Source organism: Podarcis tiliguerta (genome assembly GCF_965153285.1).
Source record: "Podarcis tiliguerta genome assembly, chromosome: 11".
NCBI lineage: Eukaryota > Metazoa > Chordata > Lepidosauria > Squamata > Lacertidae > Podarcis > Podarcis tiliguerta.
The window spans coordinates 22,849,090-22,875,137 of NC_139544.1; the positions used below are offsets into that span (position 1 = coordinate 22,849,090).

Here is a 26,048-nt window from a genome sequence, read left to right on the forward strand (position 1 = left end):
TGCTAACAAACATTATTCCCATTTCATTTCTATTTTTCGGTTAGGACAAAACATGCCTAATCTGCCATAGTACTTTGAAACATTAATTCCTTTGGTGTCCTGTTGGCCCATTTTTTTAAATGTTAGCTTATTAGGAACATTTGTCTGGAAGAGTCATAGTTATGCCAACATTTTGGCCAGAATTCAGAGTATGCTTTATAAAGACTAAGCAGCCTTTGTTATTTGAATGCAGAAAACATTGTTCAAGTCAATACGTTTGGGTAAGAACTCTTCACCCAGTCTGCAACTCTATGCAAAGCATTCTTTCAATAGCTTGTCTTGCTGTACTAATATGAACTGGTTAACTTTGATGTTTATACACAAATGTTGCTGTTTTATGAAAGATATCAAAAGGAACGAGCTAATTAATTCTTACAGGCTAGGCTTAACTTGCCAATATATATCCTACCTACAAGATCAATAATGGCTAAATGTGGTCTTCCACATCTGAACCCACAGATTCTTTTGCATATCAAAAATTACGTTGGTCTCCTTAAGACAGAAGTGGTTGGATCCAGACTTTAAATAAGCAGAGTTCCACTAATGGGGCATTCCCACAGGCACTTGGGGGGGGGGTGTGACTGGGTGGGTGGAAGACAAATTTTCCAGATACCTCCTTCTCCTTGTACTCCACCAGCTGCTCCCAGAAAGTTAGGGGACAGTCCAGGGCAGCAAGGGAGACTGCACTACACTGCACTCCCTGCAAATGGAAGGAGCCTTCTGTTTGTGGAAAGGCATGTTTGGTATCTAACAATATTAACGATTTCCAAAATTAAAATTTGAAGCCTATTATTGCTGAAGAAACTAGGTATCAACTCAGCCAATGAAAGAGTCAGAAGAAGGGAAAACATGCTGATGCTTCGAAAAAATTGAAGAGGATTTTTAAAATATTGCAAGAAAGCAACTATTCATGATAAGAGACCCCAAGGCCAGGGTAAAAGACAAATTACCCTGGATATAAATTAAAATTTAAGAAAACTCTAACATATGCAACGCTGTTCATCAATTGGTCAATCTTCTTAGAAATGTAGCTTAATCTCCTTCATGGGAGACTAGCCCACTTCTGATCTCTTTCCATCCAAGTATAAACCTGCAAGGGAAATATGATCCCTAGCCTCACATACTTTCTAACCAGCGCAATTCCCTGAACAGCAACTGTAAATATTTGGGAATGAGTATGTTACTCTAGAGCAAACAAAATAACCATAGTCTAGACTTCATATCCAATATTTGCTATCCCACAACTTGGCTTACAGGAGAAGGATTACAACATTCTCTTCATATCTTTCAATCACATTTCCTTGTTATTTTCGCCCCTCTAGCAAGACAGGCTGCTTTATTTCTCTCTTGATAAGTTCATTCTAAAACCATCAGCTTCTTTGAGGTCAATAATAAGTGTTCTCATCCTAGGAGACTAATTGTTCAACAGGGTGAAATGCACATTTTATGCAGCCAATCAATATTATACCTTTTAACATAAGCATTTCTTTCTAATTCCCAATTTGTTCTCTTTTTGTAGATTATTTCTTCATCAGCACCGCATCATGCTGCGTGACACAAGCACAGTGCAAGCTCTCATTCAAACAAAGGAATTTGGGCTAGAGTGTGTATTTAACACACAAGCACACCCCTCTATTCTAAATAAATGTTTTGCATAAGTGTTAATCTGTTTATGCAAAGAGTATGCACAAGAAAAAGCACTGCTCCGCATGCAGGTGCTTATCTTTGGATCCCAGCCATGGTGTCAGGCTGAGAAGCACTCGGCATGTAATTTGAAAGCCAGGTAATGCACTGAAACTGAACAGACACCTGCAGGAGCAGACAGGGTGGGAAGACATATGGGCAAAGTAGATACAAGGTAAGGAGGCAGGCAGAATCTGCAGTCATAGCTATAGAGTTGAGAATTGCTCAGACCAAACAGTCAGATGAAGATTCTGTGGATTTATTGGCTAAGCTCAAACCGCATTAGCCAATTACATCACCGGGAATGCTGGGATACTGCCAGGGAGACAAAGTCCATCATGACTCCACGTCGTCTCCGGACGTCCATCGATCTCCCGTGGACACGCAGTATCAGCAATTAGTGACACGAGCTCCAGAAATAGCTTGCCACATTCCAGAGCTGATGCACGCTCTATCAGCAGATAATGCACAGCGAAAGATGCACTCAGGAGAGCATATTTACAACTTTATTCAGCATTGGTCAGAACAAAGAAAAACATGACTGCCTGCTTCAGTGTTCAGGCACAGAGAGAGAAACGAAAGCAAAAGACACAACAGAAACATCCTGTGAACAGGAAATGCACACACTCTGTGACTCACAAAGCCTGCTCCCTTTTAAGGTGGAACAGAAATATCCTAACAGGGAAAACTGCTGAGTCAGCCTGGGCATTTAAAAATAAAAGGCTGCAATATTCCATTTGATGGCACCTCAAAGCAACAAACAGCAGTTACAGGTATAGAAACTCCCTCACCTGATAAACTGCCACAGTAATGCCAGGAAGGAGTCAGAATATTGCTGCAAGAATTTTGGGCTCCAAATCCCAAAGTTAAGAGTAGATAAAGATAATGTTTTCTTTCAGAGAAATTATTAACTGATACAACATCTCATTGTCACCATGGAATTGAGGCACTTGTAACCTTTTGGACAAAAAACAACAACTCCAAAGCTAATATTTTGATGTCCTCATTTCCTTCAAGCAGGTTAAATAGAAATTCTAGTACAGAATAGTTTTCTGTACAGAAAATTAAGCCACAGGAGGCGGCACCTGAGAGGAAGAGCTGACAATGTCTTCATCGCAGTTGTAACAAAAAGGACATTAAGTATGAAAATGCAGAAAATAATTAATTCTCCAAAATGGCTAAATGTCAAACAGAGAATGTAAAGGTTAATTTTCCTAAGGAAATACACTGGCAGATAACACAAACCTTTTCCAGTTCTAACACATTATCTTATGAGGGAACAACCAAAAGGAAACAAAACCCACAAATTAATTTAATTGATTGAAATTATCAGACACAAGCCTTTCCCAAGCTTAGTTAATGTATATTCACCCTGTTTTTAGACAATGAAAAATAAAGAAGGAACACTGGAAAGATTTGTTAAAGAGTAGCATTACAGGGATAGGACCATTCATAAACGACTATCAAAGTCTGGGGTCAATAAAGTATTCAATAAGATTTACTTCAATTCTATTTAGCAGATTAGTGAGCTAACACAGAAGTATTCTCAGACAGACCCTCTTGGAAGCTTTTTGAAAGAAGATTATTGAGTGAGGTATGAAAGAGTGTCATCACAAGTGGTATACACAACCAAAATACCAATTCAGAAATTACCTTTGCTGGACTGAATGGCATCAAAATGCCTTTGATTAGAGAGGATGGAATGTGAAGAACTGAAGAACTGAACATGAACTACATCCCCTTCATTTATTAACTAACTAATTCAAGTTGTCTTTTAGGGTAGAAGAAACAAATTGAATTCCTGCTCATTGTTTAAGACAGACCATGATTATTTTATAAAACAGGAAATGTTCAGTTAGTTGGGTTGGTTTCCCAAAATCTACAATTATATTTTCAGTAGAAACCTCAATTATTAACTAACTAACTAACTAACTAACTAACTAACTAATTATATATACCATCTGAAGATCACAGGGCAGTTAACAGTATAAAAACACAAAAGATGCAACATAACAACAACAAATACCCCTGACATATTTAAAACACCAGATTATTTAATTAGGCAAGAGGAATGTTTTCACCTGGCACCTAGACATACGTAGTGACAGTGCCAATGAACCCCACTGGGGAAAACATTTCACAAAAGGGGAAGCCACCACAGCGAAGGCCCATTCTCATGTTGCCATCCTCCAGACCTCTTGCGGACAGGACACACAAAAAAGTTCTCAGATGAATGCAGGGTCTGGGTTGGTCCATATGGGGAGAGGTGGTCCTTGAGGTACTGCGGTTCTGAGCTGTTTAAGACTTTATAGGTCAAACCAGCACTTTAAATTGGGGCCAGAAACTAACTGGCAAGGCAGTGCAGTATGGCCAGGATAAGCATTGAATGCTCAAACCATCTTGTCCCGATGAACAACCTGACCACTGAATTCTGCACCAGCTGAAGTTTCTTCAGAGGCAGCCCCACTGCCTTAAAGTATCCCTGGGTTTGCAAAAGTAACAGCTGTGTTGAAATACCTGAAAAGCCAAATTCCCTTCTGAAATAGTTTAAGAAGATAGTGCTAAGGTATGCCAGGATAAAGCGGGTAAGCAACCCTTGGGGTAATGGGACCACAACTAAAAGGGAGCATCAGTGTGGGAGAAAGTGATGCAACAAAAACAGAAATGTACCACTTTGTCACAAATCCCTTGATGGGGACAGCACTATGCCTCAGCACTATGGTTGGAATGAGGTTTTTTAAATAAGACCTTACAGTGCTAAGTCAGGCTATTAAAAAAAATCAAATAACAGCTTTGTGAAATCGAAGAGTCTAGACAAAATGTCTCATAATAGATTCTCTTCCATGAGCCGCGACATTTATAATAATGCAAAGGAAGTAAATCTTCTATCACACACCTAGAGACTCTATCCATCTCTTGTTCTCTGACCTTTAAAATGTGATTATATATAGAAATATATCTCATTATTCAGACCCACTTTAGTCATTCTGATAAACATTTTGAACAGGAGTGAAAGAAAATAATACGCATAGGCAAGCATTCACCTTTACTTGAACTGTGCGCTTGTCTTTAGCCTAAGAAACTATCATCCCTAAGGCAAAATGCAGTGTAATTATTTTGTATATAAGTAATCATCCTGCATCAGTAACAATTATCTTGAAATATGGTGTCAACCTGCCATCGAGGCCCCTGCCATGAATACAAACCACACACCGAGTCCATTATTTCTATAAGATACAAATATCAATCTTTTAAAACAAGCTAGTGTGAAAGGAATGTTTATGTCTAATCAATTCCATGTTTACCCTTACTTCTGGCAGCTTGATCCAATGGATCTGCTTAAGCTGCCACAACTTAAAAACTGTGGTTTGTGCAATATTAGAAGGGCTGGGGCTGGGGGTTTCTCCCTTCCCCTCCCCCAAAACAGATTAACTGGTGCTCAAAAAATGACTGCAAGCCCCATGCAATATGTACTTCAAGGTGAAAATCAAGTGCTAAAAGGCGGCTGCATTGCAGAGTTTGTGCCTTAAGTGGGTGGAGTTGAGAGGGGAATGATTGCAGCTGCAAAGAACTAATGAGAAATTTATTCTATGAATCTTGCCTTTAAAAAAAAGGATTTCTACATTGGGAAGAAGATTCATGAGACCTCATATTGTATGTAGTCAAAAAGGACCTGGGGACCTTATTGCTCTCCCAAGATACCATGGGAAGAGCATGAGGGTCTAAAGCCGTGGTTCCCAACATGGGGCACATGCCCCACAGGGGGACAATTTGATTTTTAACGAGGAGAATTCCAATTCAAGAATGAGTTACTAACAGTGAATGGCCTTTTAGGCTTCCTCCACATGAATAGGAGTTCACTTTTTGAATAATAAGAATTATATATCACCGGGGGGCGGGGGCGGGCATCAGGATTTTAGATATGCTTAGGTGGGTTGGGAACCACTGGTCTAAAGTATTGTGGGCTCTCACAAGAAGGCGCTGTAGGCAAAGTTGACTCCAAAAGAACTGAATGAAATATGCAGATTAATGTATTATAGGTAGCCATGCATTTCCCTGGTATAGACATTTTTTGCTAGGAGGTTGATGCAGAGGGGATTCCAGGGATAGAGACCATAAGTACCCTGTCTCTCCCATCATTACACCATGCCTATTGTCCATATGCTCATAGCTGTGCCATGACTTAAGAGCAGGTCACAGTGGACCAACTAAATCAGGCCTGATCCCTGCAGTACAAGTAGTGTTGGGACTGGGTCCATGAGCAACCACAAGTTCGCTTCCTATTAACTAAACTTTCTCTGAATTCAGTTTAATAAATCTGAGTTTGACAATATGGGAATAGTTACTACTGCACTTAGTCTGAAAAATAAAATATGATTTAACAATGCACATTGTTACATAATGCACGATGGCAAGTAATATTTTTTTAAAAGTTATATTTATGTACCCAACATGTTTTCATTCAGCCATGGATCTACATTATGGCTCTTCTGCAGCCAAAGGGGTTTTTAATGACTCAAATTGCAAATATGATAATAGCAAATCTGCCTGTTCATGCAATTTATGTACGAAATGATTCCCTATATTCAAAGGAGAAGGAAGGGGAGGGGAAATATTACTCTAGAGAATTAAAATTGCTCATTAATGATCAGATGTTATTCTGCTACCTCAATGTCTTAAATGGTGGGGAACTAAGCACTACTGAAACTGAAAACTCCATCACATAAAAAATTTACATAAATAAAGGGCGGGGGGAGACAAAGAGAGAGTTGAGGTAGAAGGGAAGGAGAGCAAGAAATTAAGTGGTATGTTTAGTTTATTGAGAGGCAAAACAAATGCTTTTCTTCAAAGTTATGTTAAACTGCATGTTAAAAATGAATCTGCCCTGGCAACTTATTATAACACAACTCTTTCTCCAAGACATAAAAAGGCCACAATATTGCAATGTCAATGTGATGAATAACTATGGATCCATAACAAATGAAATGAAACAGGATAATGTTCACCTGTCTGTGACCCTTGGTGGATAACACTGCTGTCAAAATAACACTCTATGTAATGTGCTTCAAAGCACAAGAGACAGCTTGAAAACTAATAACTCAAATAAAAAATGCCCAAGAGCACTGTGGAATCTTCCACATACTCTGGTTCAACTCCAGTTATGTCTTGAAGGCCTGTCTGTAGTTTTGAAGGTACATTTAGATGAAACTGCGTGAGTGAGACCCCAGAAGCCTTTGGGGAAATATAAGCAATCTAGACATGATCTCCTGTACTATGTCTGTACTGGGTAAATGTGAATAGAGAAGCCAGGTAATCTGCAGTCTGTAAAGATCAGGGATATATATATTACATTTCACTCTTTAGGTACACAAAGATACCCAGAATCATCAATGAACTGGTAACTGTACTAAAAGGCTGTAATCGTTTTCAAAACTTGGGAGCAAAATGTGGACTAGGAAGTGACTCTAGATGGAGCTATCCATTGTACCAAAAAACCAACAACATTATCTGAATCCTTTCTAACTTGGAAGACATTCTTCTTGCACTGTGTGCTCAAAACAGAACACACAGTCCTTCAAATAAAACTGACGTATACTGCATCAACTACCCATTCTAGGTACACGTAGATTGCATGTATGTAAATAAGGTGGAACCTCAAGTTGTAGATGTAATCCGTCCCGGAGACACGTCTGCAACTCGAAGCGTTCGTATCCAGAAGCGCCGCGTCTGTGAACACGGCGCGATTTAGCACTTCTGCACATGCTCAAAACGTGATTTAGCGCTTCTGCGCATGTGGCGAAACCCGGAAGTAACTGTCCGGTACTTCCAGGTTGCCGCGGGATGCAACTTGAAAAGACGTAACCTGAAGCGGACGCAACATGAGGTATGACTGTAAAGACTGGGAGCATCTTCACAAATGAGGACAGTTACCTTGCTTATCAGTTATATTAGCAATCTCCCATTAATTATATTAATTCCATTTGGGATTAACTGAAGATATGAGCTCCTCAAATCATTTTCTAAAATATTATTTGCACCTCTGTCTTGATGACTGTATGAATATGCTCCAACTTGCCCAGAAATCATGATTTCAGCCTAGTAGCCTTTCTCTCCATTTCTATATATACAAATAAGTGTGTGTCTGGAGGAAAGGCACTTTGAATAAAGAGGGCATCCATGAAGTGATTGCTTTAGTCTGCTACAGCAAAAAAAAAAGGGGGGGAGGGATCTTTTGGCACCTTCAGACTAAAAGGTGATATTTGGCATTACCATTTGGTATCCTGCCCCAAAATACTGCCCCACCAACATATCAGAAGTTCTGCAGCTAGCATGAAAGGAACCCCATCTCCCCCAACCTCCAATCCCCACCCCTTGCCCTCAAACTCCACCCCACATCTCTATTCCAAACCCACCCGCTATCCTCCAACTATCTCCTGTTCCTAAAAGACCTCAAGTCTCTGTAAAAAAGAAAGAAAGGTGTTGTGCACAATGTAGCAGGCCGTGAAATAAGAAAACGCTCACCAGTCCATGCAGAGAAGTGGATGGCCAGTGCTGTTAGCTAATGTTGCTGCTCCTCTTAGAAGAGCCATGGGTGCACAAGCATGATGTCGCCTTTGTGCCAGCCTGCATGGCATGACTGAGCATGTGCGGCCAATTTCCTGTGTATACCTGTTGGGCTCTCAGTTCCACCTCCCTATGCTGCACACTGTGAGGAAATGCATGGCAGCTGACAGGCAGCACTGCACTCGACCCAGGTGACTCCTTCAGTGGACCAACTCAGAGACAGGAAGTGGGCATGGGCTAACCAGGCAGCAGAAGTGGCAAGCACCAGGGGGGGAGCACACCCACCCACCCATCTTCTGAGGGTGATGCCAGGGTCCACAAGATCTGTGGCTAGAGGTACTACTGCCGTCAATTAAAGCACCAACTATTTTAAATGTGATTTTTGTGGATGAAAGCTACCTACTTCATTTGACTGGCGTTTTCACACACACAAAAAGGGACCAGCGTCCTGAACAACAGAACAACAAATCTTCTATTCATCTGAATCTATGGTTGTGGCAGTCTAAGAACTGAATTAGGGTGCTAATGTGAATCTGAAAACTATCATGAATACCTATTATTTGGGGGTGGGTGGGTTAATTTTTATAAACAGTTCCAGAATATTTTGTGGAAGGGCTGTTTATTGTTCATAGTCAGAAGATCAGTAGCTCACAGCATAGAGCACATGCTTTTTTAAAATTTTTATTCCAATCTTTTAATTTTTTAAAATTTATTTTATGTTGTTTCAACTACAGCAGACCAACACGGCTACCTACCTGTAATTAAAATTCCATGTCAAACATCAAATTACAGAAGTCTTTGCAGGGAGGGACAATTATGAACAAAACAACAAGAACCTTCTAGAATGCAGCAAATAGTATAGGATTCTCTTTTTAGGAAAGAAGGTTTAAGTTGCCCTAGGAACTGCATAACTGAAGGGAGGCACATTCTGCAATATACTTCCCAGAAAAAAAATATCATGGAAAGGGTAAGTCGAGACTGACCCCAACTATAGGTTATAAAAGACACATTTGTGTGTGTGGGGGGGTGTGCTTTCTCCCTCTTTACCAGAAAAAGCCACCTCCACCAGTGGTACCAAACAGAGGCACACTTCGGCTGCATTCACTGGCCAGAGGATTGCTGTGTTGTACGTTTTGTTGTTGTTTTGCAGTCTTGAAGATCAATCATTTGAAAGGGAGGCTACAAACAAATAAAATCCAATTGTCTGCCATATTCAGGTCTGAGCACTGGTGTTTCTCAAGAGAAACAATGAACAACTTTACTTGAGGCAGGGTTTTAATTTATTAAGTCAATCACCCACAGTCTCTTACCATACGTTAAACTATGTTCTTAAGATAGCATTTCACGTGAAGCACAGCTTGTCCTCACTGACAAGGAAATATGCAAATTATATATTCAACTCAGATGCCACACTAAACTAAATTTATGAGCCTGAGTTCTGAAGGATGCATAATAAAAGCAGATAATCAACAATAATAAACAATGGGTTGCTTGATGTATGTACCTATGGTTTATGTTCTAAACTATGGTCAGCACAAAGTATGATTTGGTGTGCTGTCACAACTGTGCTATACATATTTATTATTCCACAACTGAACCCAGCCATCCATTTATGTTACTACTTAAATATTCACACACTTGTTTAGATATTCGACTGATCAAACTGTAAGGCAGAACATCTGAATTGATCTTACCTGTGTATACAGTTTTTGGATTCGAGATACGCCATCCCAGCAGCAACATCTAATGAAAATTTCACAAGCTGCTTGGTTTTTAGCTCATCCTTCTTCTTTCTTAAAAAGGAGAGGAAATCACCTCCTAGAGAAAGAGACAGATGGACAATGAGACATGACAGGGATGATATTCCCATTTATCTCTCATTAGCAATGCCTGGCTGAACAGAAGGTATTACACTTCAGCTGTGTTTTTCAACCAATTTGTCTGAGGCTAGGTTAAAAAACAACCTGAAAATGCAAAGAGCATATTATTGCCAATATACAGCTTCCTTAAACTGCCCTAAATATTACTCTGCCAGAAGGCTAAAATGGCACATTGTACAGCAACACTTCAGAAGCGGTATATCTGGGTAGAATGTTTGATCTCAAATCTCCTGTACATAAATGCAATGTATAACTTGAAAAGGAGAGTGTTATTTGCTGGGGATGATGAAAAAGAGGTGCGGTCAACACATGGTCACTTAAATGAAAATATGGCAGGGTGGGTGGGAAAGGTTGGATCCAGAGTTGCATTTAGTAGAGTTCTACTGGTGTTGGGGAAACGGAGTGGGATATTATTTTTGCCAATTCTTCCTTCTTCACTATAGTCCCCCACAATCTTCTCCAGGGTGTTGGGGACACGGTGTTCTTGAAAAGCATGAGAGCTGGTGCTGGGAGGTTGCGGGAGGAAGAGAACATTGGCAAAATGCTATCTTTTCCCTTCGTCCAAAGAGGAGCCTCTATTGAATCCCTGATCCCTCTTCTCTCAGAGGGGCAAGTCTGGATGCATCCTATGAATGTGACAATAGGCTATTTTGCATAAGGGGTGGTTTCATAATGTGTAATAATTAGGAAGCCTGGGAACACAGGAAGCTGCCTTATACAGAGTCGGCCATTGGTTCACCTAGGTCAGGGCTGTCCAACAGGTCGATCATGATCTATCAGTTGCTCAACAACTTTGGTCAATCCAATGGGTAGATCACTTCCAGTTTGTTTGTTTTTATAGTGGGAGTAAATCACAGTCTTTTGGAAGCTGGACTTCCCTGATCTAGATCAAGGTTTCAAGCAGGAATCTTTCCTAGCAATGTTTGGAGATGGCAGGGATTGACTACGACCTTTTGCATGCAAACTGTGTGCAGTGTGACATGCACTGGCCCTTTACAGGATAAACCCCACCCCCCAAAGCCCCATACAACTTGCTTTGTTTCCTTAAGTGGTCTTTGTTTCTTAAATAGCAGCCTGCCAAGGCTCCTTGCAAACATGTCTGGATATAGAAGGGATTCTCAAAAGCAGTTTGTGATAGGGTATTGAGGCTGTTCAAAGAAAAATGTCAAAAAATCCCACTGGGTGTGCTCAAACCCTACAGGGTCTCTGAAGTAGTTCTTTGGATCCTAGCCAGGGTATCCACTTGCATTTTTATACTGCTCCACCCCAAAGGCTCACTTAGAACTGAGCGAGCAAAGCAGAGACAAGGATAACCCCAAAAGACTGAATGAACATTATCTTGAAGAACCAAGTTCACAATGTAACTCATAACTTAACAGGCATTCGTAAAAATAACGGCACAGACTTTCACATCTTAAAGCACACAGGCTGTTGTTTGTGATACCGGCCCAGCCGTTATTCTATTTGACGCTTGATTAATTTCAGTGAATCTCTGTCGGCTGAGTTTCGTAGTTTTACACAGAAGCATTCCAATTCCAGATCAGATTTCGGGTGTACTTACATTACAAGAAATAAAGTATGAAATTATTAAGAGATGGGTTTATTAACAGCAGACTCAATCTTCTAATGCTATAGCCCTCAGATAAGCTGCCGTATTTGTGAGAGGGATTAGCATCTTAATTGACAATTCCTGAGTTTGTGTTGTATTTTTTTTCTCTTTTACCATGTCTTCCAAGGTTCTGGGCTTCTTTAGATAGAAGGACTCAAGAGGTGATGGCTTAATTGCATGTTCTTTAATTAAAGCTTTATAGAGAAACAAGCCAGCCTGCTTAACCCTCTGATTGTTCGCTCACCTATATTGTCTTCTGACAACAGCATGTTATCCATTTTTTCCTCTGGTAATAGTGTTTTCACAACTCTGAATCATACTTTACTCAAATCTTAACACATTATGGCATTTCATAAAAGCCTGAGAGTAGGTGAATAAAATTCAAACTGTCGTGGCATGAGTCAAACCTATCCCCCCCCCAAAAAAAAGACTCTTATACAGAACCTTCAGTGCATAATTATGATGCACTAAAAAAGATATGAAAAGAATTGTTTTATAGCTACACAAGCTACATCTACATAAAACATTACGTGCTTCAGCAGCTGTAAACATTGTGAGAGGCAAACCCCCTAAAAAGGAGGCATTTGTGGGGTTATGAGATTGTAAGACAGCTGACGGCCAAATGGCATTTGTTGTTTTTTGATGGTAGTGTAGAGAAATGGTCTTCTTCAGAAGTATCAACAATACTACCCACAAGAGTTTCCCCACCTAGTGATAATATGGCACAGGACCATGTAAATAGCTTCTGCTAATAAATACAGTTACCACAACTCACTTTTGTGCTGTAAGATGTTCAAGGAAGACCGTTACTAGCTTTAGCGTCTGCTGAATGGGCAAGCACAGCAGGTTTAACGCTGCCAGCCTTCATGTCATATTTGCAAACATCTGTGTAATGCAGAGTGGGTCTGCCAACAGGCCTAGTGCCTGAAGCCAGCTACCTGTAGGGCCCATCCTTTGGGATCCTGCCATCTTCCATTCTGTGGACATGACCAAGCCCGTGTAGACATCATTGAGACAGAAGAGTACGAACATGCTGGGGATGTGGGCTTGGAAGAGCACATCTTTAAGATTCTGCCCTGCCATGTGATGCCCAAAAAATCTTCCAGGTGCAGCGCATACAGAAGGCATTGAAGCATCGATACTGGTGGGTGCAAGTTGCCCACAGCTCACTTCCATAAAGCAATGTGCTCAAAATGCAAGCCTGGTAGGCCTTCAGTTTGATATTGGTTGTTAGCATCACATAGTCCCATACCCTTTTTATTTTTTAGGATTTTTAGTATTCCGGATACAGTGGAGATGTATAATTCAACTTACAACCATGCAAGGAAAAATATTCTGCATGAAAATTGATTTCTTATAAATAGATGGTTTTAATTTGGGGAACATGTAAGACGATACTTTTCTTAGCTTCAGCAATTAATGCACATATAATTGTACCTCCCCCCATTCACATTATTCTATGATGCACGGGGGGGCACACACACATTACTTTTTCTTTTTTTAAAAAACACACATTGGAAATAAAAAAGAAATGATCAAGAATGAAGTATAGGAAAGATAGTGTCTAGCTATAATTGCTAAAGTAAACAGAAAAGGACCCTTTTCAGATTCTATGTTACTGAAGTAAAATTCAGCAAGGTAAGTATGAGAAATATTTGTGGTTGCTGCTGTTTTTTAATTCTAACAGTTTCAGGGTTTTATTTTGAAATAGTTGTCACTTTCCAGGTAGCTGAGACACCCATATCCCCGATAAGCTCTTGCGAGGAGATGGAGTCAGGTCTGTGAAGTTTTAACAGGGCAGAGGATGCGAGGAGGCCTGTTGGTCACAAGCTGTTACTTACCTGCTCAGTGGGACAAAGCATAACCAATTAAAGCTTTCCAGGGAGCATCCCTGACACTGAGACCTAGGAGCAGCACCAGGCATGCATGCACACTCATAACACTTTTTTCCTCTTGAGCCCATCCCAGTTATTTTTCTTCCTCTCTGCTCCTTCCAACAACTGAGCCCTGGAGGCAGAACTGGGACTGGGAGAGGGGGAGGAGGGCAGAGAATATATGCAATAATATGCAGCCAGCTCCTGCCAGGATGAAGCTTGCAAGCTGCACACATATTCTTCTTAATGAAAACATTTTTTAAAAAGGTGTTCTTGCCCACCTGGAGATTCAAGCCCTCCTGCTGTCACCTACTGTAGGCAGGCAAATCTGGAGACTGCAGGTCGGGCCCTGGCAGTCTGGCAACCCTAATCAACAACTTTTCAAAAACAAAGTTCTATGGTACCTTAAAAACCTATAATTTTAATAGTATATAAGATTTGTTGTATCCATTTGAAGAAGCAGACTCTGATCTGCAATGTGTTGGGCTGTAACAAATTGCTGTGTCTCTTCTTCTTGCAACAGACTAATATGGCTACCACCCTGTAAATCTATTTTTTAGTAACTTCACTAAATCAGGAATGTACACAAGACATGGCTATGAGTAGTGTTTCCGTACTTACAATTATAACGCTGATAATTAATAAGGAGGTAACAGACAAAGCCAGATCCTTAGTCTATTAAAAATCACTATTATAATAAGGGAGAGAAGCAGACAATGCTAGATCCATAGCCATTAAAACCAACTGTGCTTCCTCTATTTTCCCATTTATTTTGAAAGGTATCTGTATCCAGTTGTTTATTCCATTTCAAAACACTTTTCAGCAGAGACTACAATATAACAGCTAGAATATTTGAGGGAACAAAAATGAAAGAATAAAATGCAAATCTTGTTATGTTCAACTTTTCCCCAATCCCTTTAGGAAACCATAGGTTAAGATTAGTTTCTAACGAACTATGACTTATCAAGAGAGATGTTTTCCCCAAAACACACAGCTTGCTTTAAAACAAGTGTCTTGTTTCAATAAAAAACAGACATTAAAAATAAAATCAGCTGCAAAGCAGAAACACAGAGCCAAATCCCCAGAACAGACAACCGTAGAAAATTACATTTCGAGGGAAAGGTGGGCAAAGCACTAGAGGGGTTGAATATTATGGTTTAAAGTGGAGTCAAGTGTTTTAATTAAAACTGAACACTATTCCTGCAAACAGTGTCAAGCTAAAAGAGGATAAATTTCAACGAAGTGTGAACACAAGTCAGGGACGAGAAGTCTTGTTATGAAACCTCCTAAGTCATCAGGGATCTCAAAACAACTGGTATGTTCTTGCTTTAAAAGAGACGAAAAGAGATTTTACTTTAATGGTAAGGAAGCAAGGCGTTTCATTTATTTAAAACATTTATACGCCACTTCCTTACCAATTAAATCACTTAAAACCAAAATCTTGCTAAAATACGTCTCTTTGGAATAATGTTCATATACCGTAACTAACAGGCAGACCCCACTCCTTCTGAACTCCATATTTCCATCTGAAAAGCCTTCACAGTCATAATCTCCTAAGCAAGATGACATGTCACCACTGTGTCCTATTTTCTCTTCTGAGCAGAGAAAGTGATGTCTCTTTCCATCCAGCAGAGAATCAAGAGAAGGGTGATGTGATTCACACTTTTTCTCCCATCTTAATAGGCCAACAATTCCCCTATGTATGTCTCTCAGATATCCAGGAGTGTGGGGTGGGAAGCATTCTCGCCTGATTGGCTGGTTCCAACTTCATACCCTCTTGCTGGCACCCAACAGAGATATATCAGTATTTTGGTAATACCTCGTCTCTGGCTTGATAGCCCAGAGTAATTCTGTCTTCTACTAACTGAACACAGGCTTAGCCTGAAAATGATGTTCTAATATGTGCTGAAGTGGCTACTTTAGGATTTCAGTTTAGTAAGTGCTATAGTCAGTCATTTCATTTTATGGCCCCATATTCAATCCCTGGGAATTTCAGGATGGACTGGAAATGTCATGAATGAATTAAAGCCTGGAGAAGCACTGTTGGCCAGTGTAGACAACATTGAGCTAGATGGACCAATTGCCTGACTCAGTATGGCAGATTCCTATGTCGCTGCTGTTATATATTTATTTATACCTCACCTGTTTCCCTGATGGGACTCAAGGCAGATTACATATAAAAATGAGAACCGCCAAAAACATTGGGGGAAAAGGAGAAACAAGATGGATGCCCCATCCATCTCTCTGTGTGTGCTTAGTTAACCCTTTAATAAATAAGGAACTACTTGAGATTTCTAAACAATTCCCAAAGACAGGGAAACACAAGCACTTCTGAACATACACCAACTGGGTTTTGTTAAGCGTGGAACGGTGCCTTAAAGACAAGTGATCAATAAGTAAGTTGTGCCCCTCTTTAGAATATTGAGTACAATGTTGATTGTTGTGCGTGTCTCCTAGATTTCTGTTGCCTGAAAAGACTGCAGCAGGAGTGGAAAGCCTAACAAAAATTGCTCCCCGTGGTTGCAACTTGTCCCAGGGGTCACTTGCTCTGTACAATTTCTGCATCCTCAGCCTAGGACAATCATGCAAGTGGCCAGCTAAACTTTCTGCATAGGTAAAGGGAAAGGACGCAGGTGGAGCTGTGGTCTAAACCACTGAGCCTCTTGGGCTTGCTGATCAGAAGGTCAGTGGTTCGAATCCCCGCGACGGGGTGAGCTCCCGTTGCTCTGTCCCAGCTCCTGCCAACCTAGCAGTTTGAAAGCACACCAGTGCAAGTAGATTAATAGGTACCCCTGTGATGGGAAGGTAAACAGTGTTTCGGTGTGCTCTGGCACTCGTCACATCCTCTGTGTGCCAGTAGTGGTTTAGTCATGCTGGCCACATGACCCGGAAAACTGTCTGTGGACAAATGCCAGCTCCCTCGGCCTGAAAGCGAGAGGAGAGCCATAACCCCTTAGTCACCTTTGACTGGACTTAACTGTCCAGGGGTCCTTTACCTTTACCTGCATAGTCTTCTTTTAAGTTACACTCAAAACAATATAATTTAACTGAAAAGGGGAGAGGGGAGAAGAGCCACTGTAACATTAGCTGAGAACCCTCTTTTTAACTATTTCACAGGAATACAGGGTTCAACAAGCACATAAAAATCAAGTTTTCTTTTACATTTATGAACACAGCTGAAGACACTGATTTGCACCAAAACAGCACAGCAAACTGTTTACACACATTTGCCTCTTTTTTTTTTTTTTTTTGGTCTACACTGTCAACATTGCAAACTCTGCTGCTTGTATGGAAAGCACTATCAGCTGGAGACTTCTAAAAAAACGCCAGCGTAAGGGGAAAATTCTTAATGTGTGAACTTTATAATAGCTGATAAAGAATTCAGCATCACTACAAATATTTTTGTCAGTAATTCATAACAAAGAAACCACATTTCTGCCACATTTTCTGATACAGGAGGGAAGGAAATACTTCCCTTAATGCAGAGTTAACTGCTCCTAGGAATGTACTGATACCAGACTAGGAGGAAATCCACATGTACAGATGGCCAACACCAGCTGGAAATGAATGGCTCTCCATGTCAATGTGCCATAAGATCAACTTACAGTTGTTGTTAGATAGACATCAGTACTTCTTCCCTTGGGCTCTTATCACCCTAAAGCAGTGGGGCTCCCAACTGGTGGTTCATGGACCCCAGGAGATCCACATAACCCACCCAGGGGGCCCATGTCACCATTCACATAATAAAAACTACCATTTGTTGTTGTTTAGTCAATTAGGCGTGTCCGACTCTTCGTGACCCCATGGACCAGAGCACGCCAGGCACTCCTGTCTTCCACTGCCTTCCGCAGTTTGGTCAGATTCATGTTTGTAGCTGCGAGAACACTGTCCAACCATCTCGTCCTCTGTTGTCCCCTTCTTTTTGTGCCCTCAATCTTTCCCAACATCAGGGTCTTTTCCAAGGAGTCTTCTCTTCTCATGAGGTGGCCAAAGTATTGGAGCCTCAGCTTCACGATCTGTTCTTTCAGTGAGCACTCAGGGCTGATTTCCTTAAGAATAGATACGTTTGATCTTCTTGCAGTCCATGGGACTCTCAAGAGTCTCCTCCAGCACCATAATTCAAAGCATCAATTCTTTCAAAACTACCACAGAGATATCAAAAGTAGGGGGTCCAAAACAGAGAGTCTGCAGTACCTAGCTAATTGGGAACCACTGGCCTAAAGGAACAGTGCAAAGAATCAGTTACTATGGTCATTTTATTTGCAAGTGAAAGAACAGATCTACAACTTGCCTGAGCTCCTGGATTCAGGCAAGGTAGTATCAGCAAAAAAAGCAACCATCATATGTATTCTTATTGTGGCATGAACAGCAGCTTCCTGACCAATTGCAGCTGTTTCTGGGTCCAGGTGAAGCAACAGTGGAGAATCACTGATGAGAAGTAAGACTGTATAGAAATCTACCACGGTAACATAACTACCAGCCCAATAATGCTCTTTGTCTGGCTTTATAACCAAAAGGCAGAGGACCTATATCAGAAAGAGGAGCATGGAGGTGCTGGTGGGGCAGGGAAATCAGGAAAGCAGACGAGATAATTTTCTAGGTTGAATTTATTAAATTAATGGAGCAGAATTTTCTCTCTTATCATATGTAGCCTTATTGCATCACACTGTAGATGCTTCACTATTTCATTTCAGACCATCCTTCACTTTGCAGCATAAATGCCTCAAGAAAATACTGTTTTATAGGATGCACAGAAAATGTTTTATTCTTAAGCGTTGATATAGGGGGCAATCTAAAAAAGTAAAGAAATAGTTTATCAGGGTTCCTTCTATGTTTACTTTATTACCTTAAAACATGGTTTCATTTATATTAGGATATGCAAAATGTTATTTGTTCTATTCAGTCATGATGTGGCATTATTTATGGATGTAAACAGGTAATTTACATGACTAAAGTGCCAAGTATAAGACATAGTGCCAATTCCTTTTAGACCCTTATAATGTTTATGTCTAGGATGTGAATTAACACTTAATTGCCAACCCTTTAACAAACAAGGGATTATTCCACTAGTAAATTCACACATTTATAGCATTTGTAGAAAAATCCCAGTAATTCATCTTCATAAGGCACAGACCACATAAATACTTCAAAGCTATGCTAAGAGGATTTCACTCCAGCTCTTTCAGTTCATATCTCTAGCTGTGCAAATTTCTTTACCTCCTTTTGAAAAACAAGCCTTCATATTGCCATCATGTTACATTTATTTGGAATACATGTTGTGAAGATACCATTTACAATGTAACAGCAAGCAGTAAGGATTTGAAATAGCCCATTTATACAGAATAACAATCTATATTGTTTCTGAAATATGGCTAAATAACTTGATAACAAGAAACTAATAACATCTATTGCAAACTGGATTCAATGGCTTGCATCCTATCTCCCATGCGCACAGCTCTATTCACGGAAAGGGCTGTGTGGCCTCCCCCTGCCCACAGCAGGCCCCTGAAAAATCTGTTTCCAATGCTTGGCGGTCTGTTGGCAACATAATGTGTTTGCATGTGAGGAGGAATGCAGAAGGAAAGGGATTCAACAAAAAGAAAAGGGGGGCATCCCTGCATGAGAGGTTTTATTTCTGTTTGCACAGGGGATCTCTGGATACAAGGAAAGTATTCTAGATCTCACTTGCTCCATGGAATCTCACTTGATTTTCAGGCAAGGTCTTGCTCAAAATCAGCGTGATCTTACCCAAAATCAGCACTGCCGCTGGCGGTGCTTCTCCACCACTGGCAGAGGTGAAAGGGAAGGGGTACCCGCAGGAGAACCATTGTGGAGGCCTCACCCTGACCTCCAAGCTGGGCCGGCTCTGCCCTTAACCAATGGGTCTTACACATGTAATGATATGGTGCCTTGGTGACTCGTCACAAATCTAAACCTTGTCCCAAACAGGTGGAGCCTTAGAGGTAGACCGAGAGCAGTAGCTTAAAAAGGTTCATTCCTCTTCTCAACCTTTGCTGGAGCAAATTGCTCACTTGGAGCTATCTGTGGTCCCACAACTTCTAACCAGCTTTGCCTCTTTCTCTGTGGGATCTGGCATTGGGTTGGAATATGACAGTAGATTATATGTGCAAAAGAGTCAAAGAAATTAACCCTGACATCCTTCTCCGCACTACAAAAACCTTTAGATAGAACTGAGAGTATGCATATTACATGAACTATGCCTACTGGCCCTTCAAGGGATATGCCTGATTCTCTTTAAAGAAGTGAGTAAACATGCTCCATCTCTCAGGCAGCAACCTAAAAAATATAGTGTTAAAACTTCTCATTTTAAAAACTAATTCTAGCCTTTAAGGTCTGCTAACAAATACAAATGCTATCGTTTCTCAAAACTCAACATTTACTGAAGGTATCAGTTAAACTAAAGAAAACAGACAGGCTATCGTTTGCTTCCAATGTAAGTGTTGAGTAACCTTTACCAAGTGAGAACTCCTAAGTAGAGCAAGATTAAACTGTATTGTTAAACTGTGCCTAATGAATTTATCGATTACAGCGAATACTGCTTTTTCAGCACTATTGAAATTACTAAGAATTCTCTTACTTTATGAGCAGAACCTTCTATTAAGGAGTTTCACTCATTCAAAGTGTTTCTAGTTTTCTGGAGGGAAAGAGCCTACAAAGCAATTTAGAATGCCCTCCGTGTTGATAATCATTTTTACATTTACCTTCAATCAATTTTTAAAGTTACATAACACTGAAAAGCATGTTGTATTGCAATGTTATTTAAGTATAATTTCCCAGCTAATTATAAAAAGCTAAGTATATGCCACATCATACCCAAAACAATCAAGTTTAGATGTGATGAAAAAATAGCTTTCCTCCAAATGGCATGTTTTATTCCTCTAGTATTGATCGAATGTCTGCTCCAAAGTTAGCCTTAATATAAATTTGCCATTTGGCAAAATTCTGTTTGCACAAACATAAGGGAATGCAACAAAAGGTCTTCAAAACTCACAAAATCACTGTTAAAAACACACACACAAGTAGAGCCTTTTGAATTTTACAGATTTTCAGGGAACACAGCTGTCTGTCCAGAGGAAGAAAAGTATAAAGTAATTTAAGGCAATGTTAAGTAGAAAATATGAAGGAAATCTGTTTAACGATTTTGCAAAAGAAAACAGGAGTAAAAAAAGTAGGACAATCTCTATATGCCAGTCAGTGGCGTAGCGTGGGGGGTGCAGGGGGGCCGGCCGTACCGGGCGCAACATCTGGGGGTTAGGGTTAGGGGGCGCAAATCCACGGGTTAGGGGGCGCAAATTACTTGCCTTGCCCCGGGTGCTGACAACCCATGCTACGCCACTGATGCCAGTACTTTGAATGCTTTTTAGAGTTTTAAAAAAATGACTGACTTGGTCAAACATGTTGAGTTGCCAAGGAAAAACGACTGGAAATTAGATTTAAATCTGTTAGGTATGTGTTGTTGTTTGTTCCACGGACTAATGGTGTTGTCTTGCTGAAAGTCACAAGCATAAAAAAATCCCTGCTGGATCAAGCCAAAGACCCATCTAGTCCAATAACCTGTTCTCACAGTGACCATACAAGAGCCTAGCTTTGCACTAACTGCTAATATTACCTTGTTTTGGAATTTACTGTAAGCTGTTTTGGTCATATAGCCTATATGCTAAAACAAATATACCAAACTTCCCTGTTTATGTGTAAAATCTTTAACTTGTACTGAAAAATGTCAACCAGCTCTGGTTTAACCTCAAGGTACAGGTTAATTAAAACTGAAGGTCCCACTGAGCTATCGTCTAAGAAGCAGTATGGAGGATGACTCTAGGAAAGAGGACACATTTTTTAATGGGGAAAAAGGATGTTCTACGATGCAATCTCAGTAAAGGTGTGAAAGCTCACAACCAAAGATCAGGTGTGGGGAGAACATGACAAAAACACTGATTACTTCCAACTCCACATATTGACGCTTATCATTGTGATTCTTGAACTGCAACGTATACGAATGACAAAATCAGCATTTTCAAATCATTTTTCTAAGGCTCCTTGGAAGCTTTTCAGGTGTCTCTCAACGAAAATATCACTAATGGCAGATGAGTTTTCCCTAAAAGACAGGATGAACACTACTCATCTTCCAATTCAAGGGGGAGCGTTGGGTGTGATCTTAGCAATGTTCCTGGTTGATGTGGGTCAACGGAAGACCTAAAAGACCTGGTGTGCATTCTGCATGAACTGGGTGTGCACAAGACCCAGAAAGTGCATGACATTCAGAGGCTTCTTCAGCAGGAAAGTCAATGGAGAAAGTGATTTCAAAAAGCAGAGAATCTGAAAAGCACTAAGGGACACGGGTGGCGCTGTGGGTTAAACCACAGAGCCTAGGACTTGCCAATCAGAAGGTCGGCGGTCCAAATCCCCGCGACGGGGTGAGCTCCTGTTCCTCGGTCCCTGGCTCCTGCCAACCTAGCAGCTCGAAAGCATGTCAAAGTGCAAGTAGATAAATAGGTACCACTCCAGCGGGAAGGTAAATGGCGTTTCCATGTGCTGCTCTGGTTCACCAGAAGCGGCTTAGTCATGCTGGCCACATGACCCGGAAGCTGTACGCCAGGCTCCCTCGGCCAATAAAGCGAGATGAGCGCCACAACCCCAGAGTTGGTCACGACTGGACCTAATGGTCAGGGGTCCCTTTACCTAAGTTATGGAGATAAAACGTAGTTGCCTAAAAATCTGAGTATTTAGAATACAAAATTGTGTGCAGTCTTTAGAGCCTAATCTTAATAAAATACAGTCCCTATTTTGCCATGTAAACTATGATATAGCAGCATAATAAATTGCAACGAGAGTCACATCTCATCTCAGTTAACATCAGCTAACATCTCAGTTATCACACACAGTAGCATTGCATTGACCTATCCAAGAGTCAAGTGTGCTGTATTCCCATTCTTTTGAAATCCCAGGTACATGGCAAGCCCACCGCAAGTGACAACATTAAGGAATTAATCAGATATCATATCATGAGAAATACAAGATCTAAGCAGCCAATGGGGCAAAGCTACCATCCATAAGATTATAACTGCCTGTCCTTAAAGACAGGATTGCTTCTGAATAAAACTGTAGAAAATCAAATGAACATTGTTCTAAAAGCTATATCCCATTGATTGGAACAAGCCAGGTTTCTAGAAAACACGTGATAGCTACTTCTAAGTATTCCATAATCAACACTTTCTGAACAGAAGAACATCTTAATATTGTTCCAACTAAGCTTTCCATTTTCCTGAGAACACTTCCCACGTTTCATTCTGCTTGATGGGTTAAGTGTGTCTTTTCAACATTCTGACAAATGGTACAATGATTCATGGAATTTTACTCTGCCTAGCTAGAACAGATAACTGTGTATTTGAAACAAATAATGTGCTAAAAATGCTCCAGAGTCCTCTTCTCATGTACTGCCTGACCAGTAGTTTTCTTTGACAAAGCACAAAGAAAATCTCTCTCAGCAGGATCATACATTTCTTTCCAGACAGGAATATGAAATTCTACTGCTCTCTAGTCTCCAAGTGCTGAAATTGTGACTCGGCTACATACCTGAGGGGGTGGGGAGATTATTTGTGTTGCCATTCGCGTCTTTTGTCTTTGTGTGAGGGTATTTTTGTCCTTCACATAATAAGTATTGCTTAGTTAGCTAAAGCAGGCCTGAGAAATGTGGCATTTTAGTGCCTTATTATTGCAGAGCTACAGAACATTGCAAAAACATTTTCAAATGATATTTTCGGTGCCAACTCATACGGCAACCTCCTTTCTAAGAAAAACGAGTGAGTCGATGCATGCAACAGCCAGTACCATTTGTCTGTCAGAGCAATAACATCTATATTTTAGTGCCCCTGTATTCCCTTAATAGGCTTGTAGGCTCTGGCATCACTTGCAGGGAAATGACACCCAATGGAACATATCTCTCCATTTTGCTCTGTGAACTATGACTCAACACAGGAATAGGGAATTGAATCAGCCCCTGGATTACTGTATTTACTCTTAATGAATTATTATTATTTTTAAAAAAACCAACAACACTGAGATCTTTCTCTTGGGAGAAAGTCATTTTAAACTCTAAATCTCTGTCAGCGACTCCACTTAGCTGCGATATTAACTTAGCTCATGAGGACAACAGTCCAGCAGTTAGCCTGTGATACCCAAGGTGTTTGGTTTTTTCGTTTTTTGTTATTTTTGCACCTCATAACTGAAATGGTAAACAAAGTTATCCTCTTATTGCTTCCCAGAAGAGAGCCTGAATTCAGTGTGCATGTGGGTGAGACAGAGAAATATTAGACCATTAGCTTCGATATCTAGAGGGCTGGATAGGCACTAATCAATTTCCACCACAGGTATCCGAGCAAGAATGCACAGAGAATAAAGGCTGCTGGGGAATTTTCTCTCTCCTCACCAAATACTTAATACTCCCTGCTGCTTCTTTCCTCACTTGTCCAAAATATAAAGAATGCCACTAACATGGAATCCAACAGCGGTGTTATAGAAATCTGGTAAAGCAGTAACTTCTTCTACCCTCATCATTTGTGTATTGAAAACCTCAAAGCCATTGCTATTAACATAATGACATTTTCCAAAGCAGCTGGGTCTGGAGGCAATCTGCTGCAGACAGAAGGGAGGAATGATAGGAGAAAAGGCAGCATCCAAGTTCAACAGTATCATGAGCCTGAAGAGGTTCAAAAATGACTTGAGTAGCTCTAAGCAACCCAAGCGTAGTTTGTCTACACAAGGGTATATTTTAACTAATGTGCCTGGATCTTGAGAAGACTGCAGGTACAGACTCTAGCTAAGGCTGCTGGAGCAAGTAATTTGCAATGTTTACATGAACCCAGAAAGGGGAAGCGGGTCTTATCACTATATTCTCTTTCACTTTCATGCACCCAAAGAAGTACAACTGCACAATGGGCAGGCTTACTTGGTGAAAACTACTGCAAAGTGCTATCACTACCATGAGTCAAATAGCAACACTGTTGAAAAGCTGAGTCGTCCGAGTCTAATACTCTGAGAATATAGTTACAGGTAGGTAGCCATGTTGGTCTGCCGTAATCAAAACAAAAGAAAAAAATTCCTTCCAGTAGCACCTTAGAGACCAACTAAGTTTGTTATTGGCATGAGCTTTCGTGTCTTCAGATACACTGAAATAGAAGTCACCAGACCCTTATATATAGTGAGAGGGTGGGGAGGGATATTACTCAGAAGGGTGGTGGGAATGGGTGATTGGCTGATAGGTGTGGTAAACCTGTTGACGACTTTTAATGACTGCAATTGGTCTTACAGGAAAAAGCAAGGGGTAAGATGGCTAAAAATAGCTTTATCATGTATAATGAGATAAGAATCCAATGTCTTTATTCAGACCAGGTTTCTCCACGGTTTTAAGTTTGGTAATAAGTTGCAATTCAGCAACTCCAGTCTATTTCTGAAATTGTTTTGTAATAAGACAGCTACTTTGAGATCTTGTATAGATTGTCCTGGGAGACTGAAGTGTTCTCTTACTGGTTTCTCTGTCTTGTGAGAAGACAGAGGGTGAGCAAGATGATCAAAGATATGGAAACCAAGCCTTATGAGCAATGGTTGAGGGAGTTGGGTATGCTTAACCTGGACTAATAGGCAAAGAATGGTGTACCTGGGTTGGCCCAATATTGGCACCCCCAAGACAGGTAGCAATCTCATCACTGAACTGGTGATGCTGATCTATTTCTAATGAGAGAGAGAGAGAGAGAGAGAGGAAGGAAGGAAGGAAATTTTATGGCAACTCCAGCACGTTTCTGTGTAAAATATTTCCCAATTGTTTCTCTTGGGAAATATTTCACATAAAACCCACAGTGAGAATGCACTCCAGCAGAAACTGTCACTGACCCCTCAATGACTGAAGGCACAAGACAATTGCAATCCTCTCTTCTGCAGGATTGCTGGGAAGCCACCTTGTTCTGGGTGTTATGTAACACTAGGCACTTTTTAGGCATAATTGAACAATTCTGTATACCCATTTCATACTACATTAAAGCACTTTTATCAGAACACGTGATAGAACACTTGGCTTCCACATTGCTTGCAAGCTCAAAGTTCATAGGGATCTGGCCAAAATCTAGCACCTCTGCCCAATAATACACCCCAAAAAACTATTTCAGCTCAGTTCAACTACCGAGACTCCAAATAAATATGAGCACAGATATGAGCACACATAAGCTGAAAGGCTTTAGTTTAAGGCACTTGCCTGTGAGTCTGCAAGTTTCCTTCCAGAGGTTGGCTAAACTGCAGTGATGACACGGAAGATATGAGGAGGGTTGAGGAAGTACAGAGATGTGGAAGTTGGAACTGAGAGAAAAAGGCTGGAGTGAAGGTCCAATGTCA

At 40.6% G+C, this 26,048-nt stretch overlaps 1 protein-coding gene across 4 annotated transcripts in view; it reads right to left on the reverse strand.

Annotated features, from left to right (window-relative positions):
* FER (FER tyrosine kinase) overlaps positions 1-26,048 on the reverse strand; it is a 147,047-nt gene that overhangs the window by 27,350 nt on the left and 93,649 nt on the right. For 2 of the 4 annotated variants that reach the window (XM_083403894.1, XM_083403895.1), the window contains exon 17: positions 9,981-10,104. In XM_083403894.1, the coding sequence (XP_083260020.1) occupies positions 9,981-10,104 (124 nt within the window). Of the gene's footprint in view, positions 1-9,980; positions 10,105-18,367; positions 18,442-25,911; positions 26,027-26,048 lie in introns of those variants that run through there. The other 2 variants (XR_014503056.1, XM_083403896.1) reach the window with 2 other exon arrangements.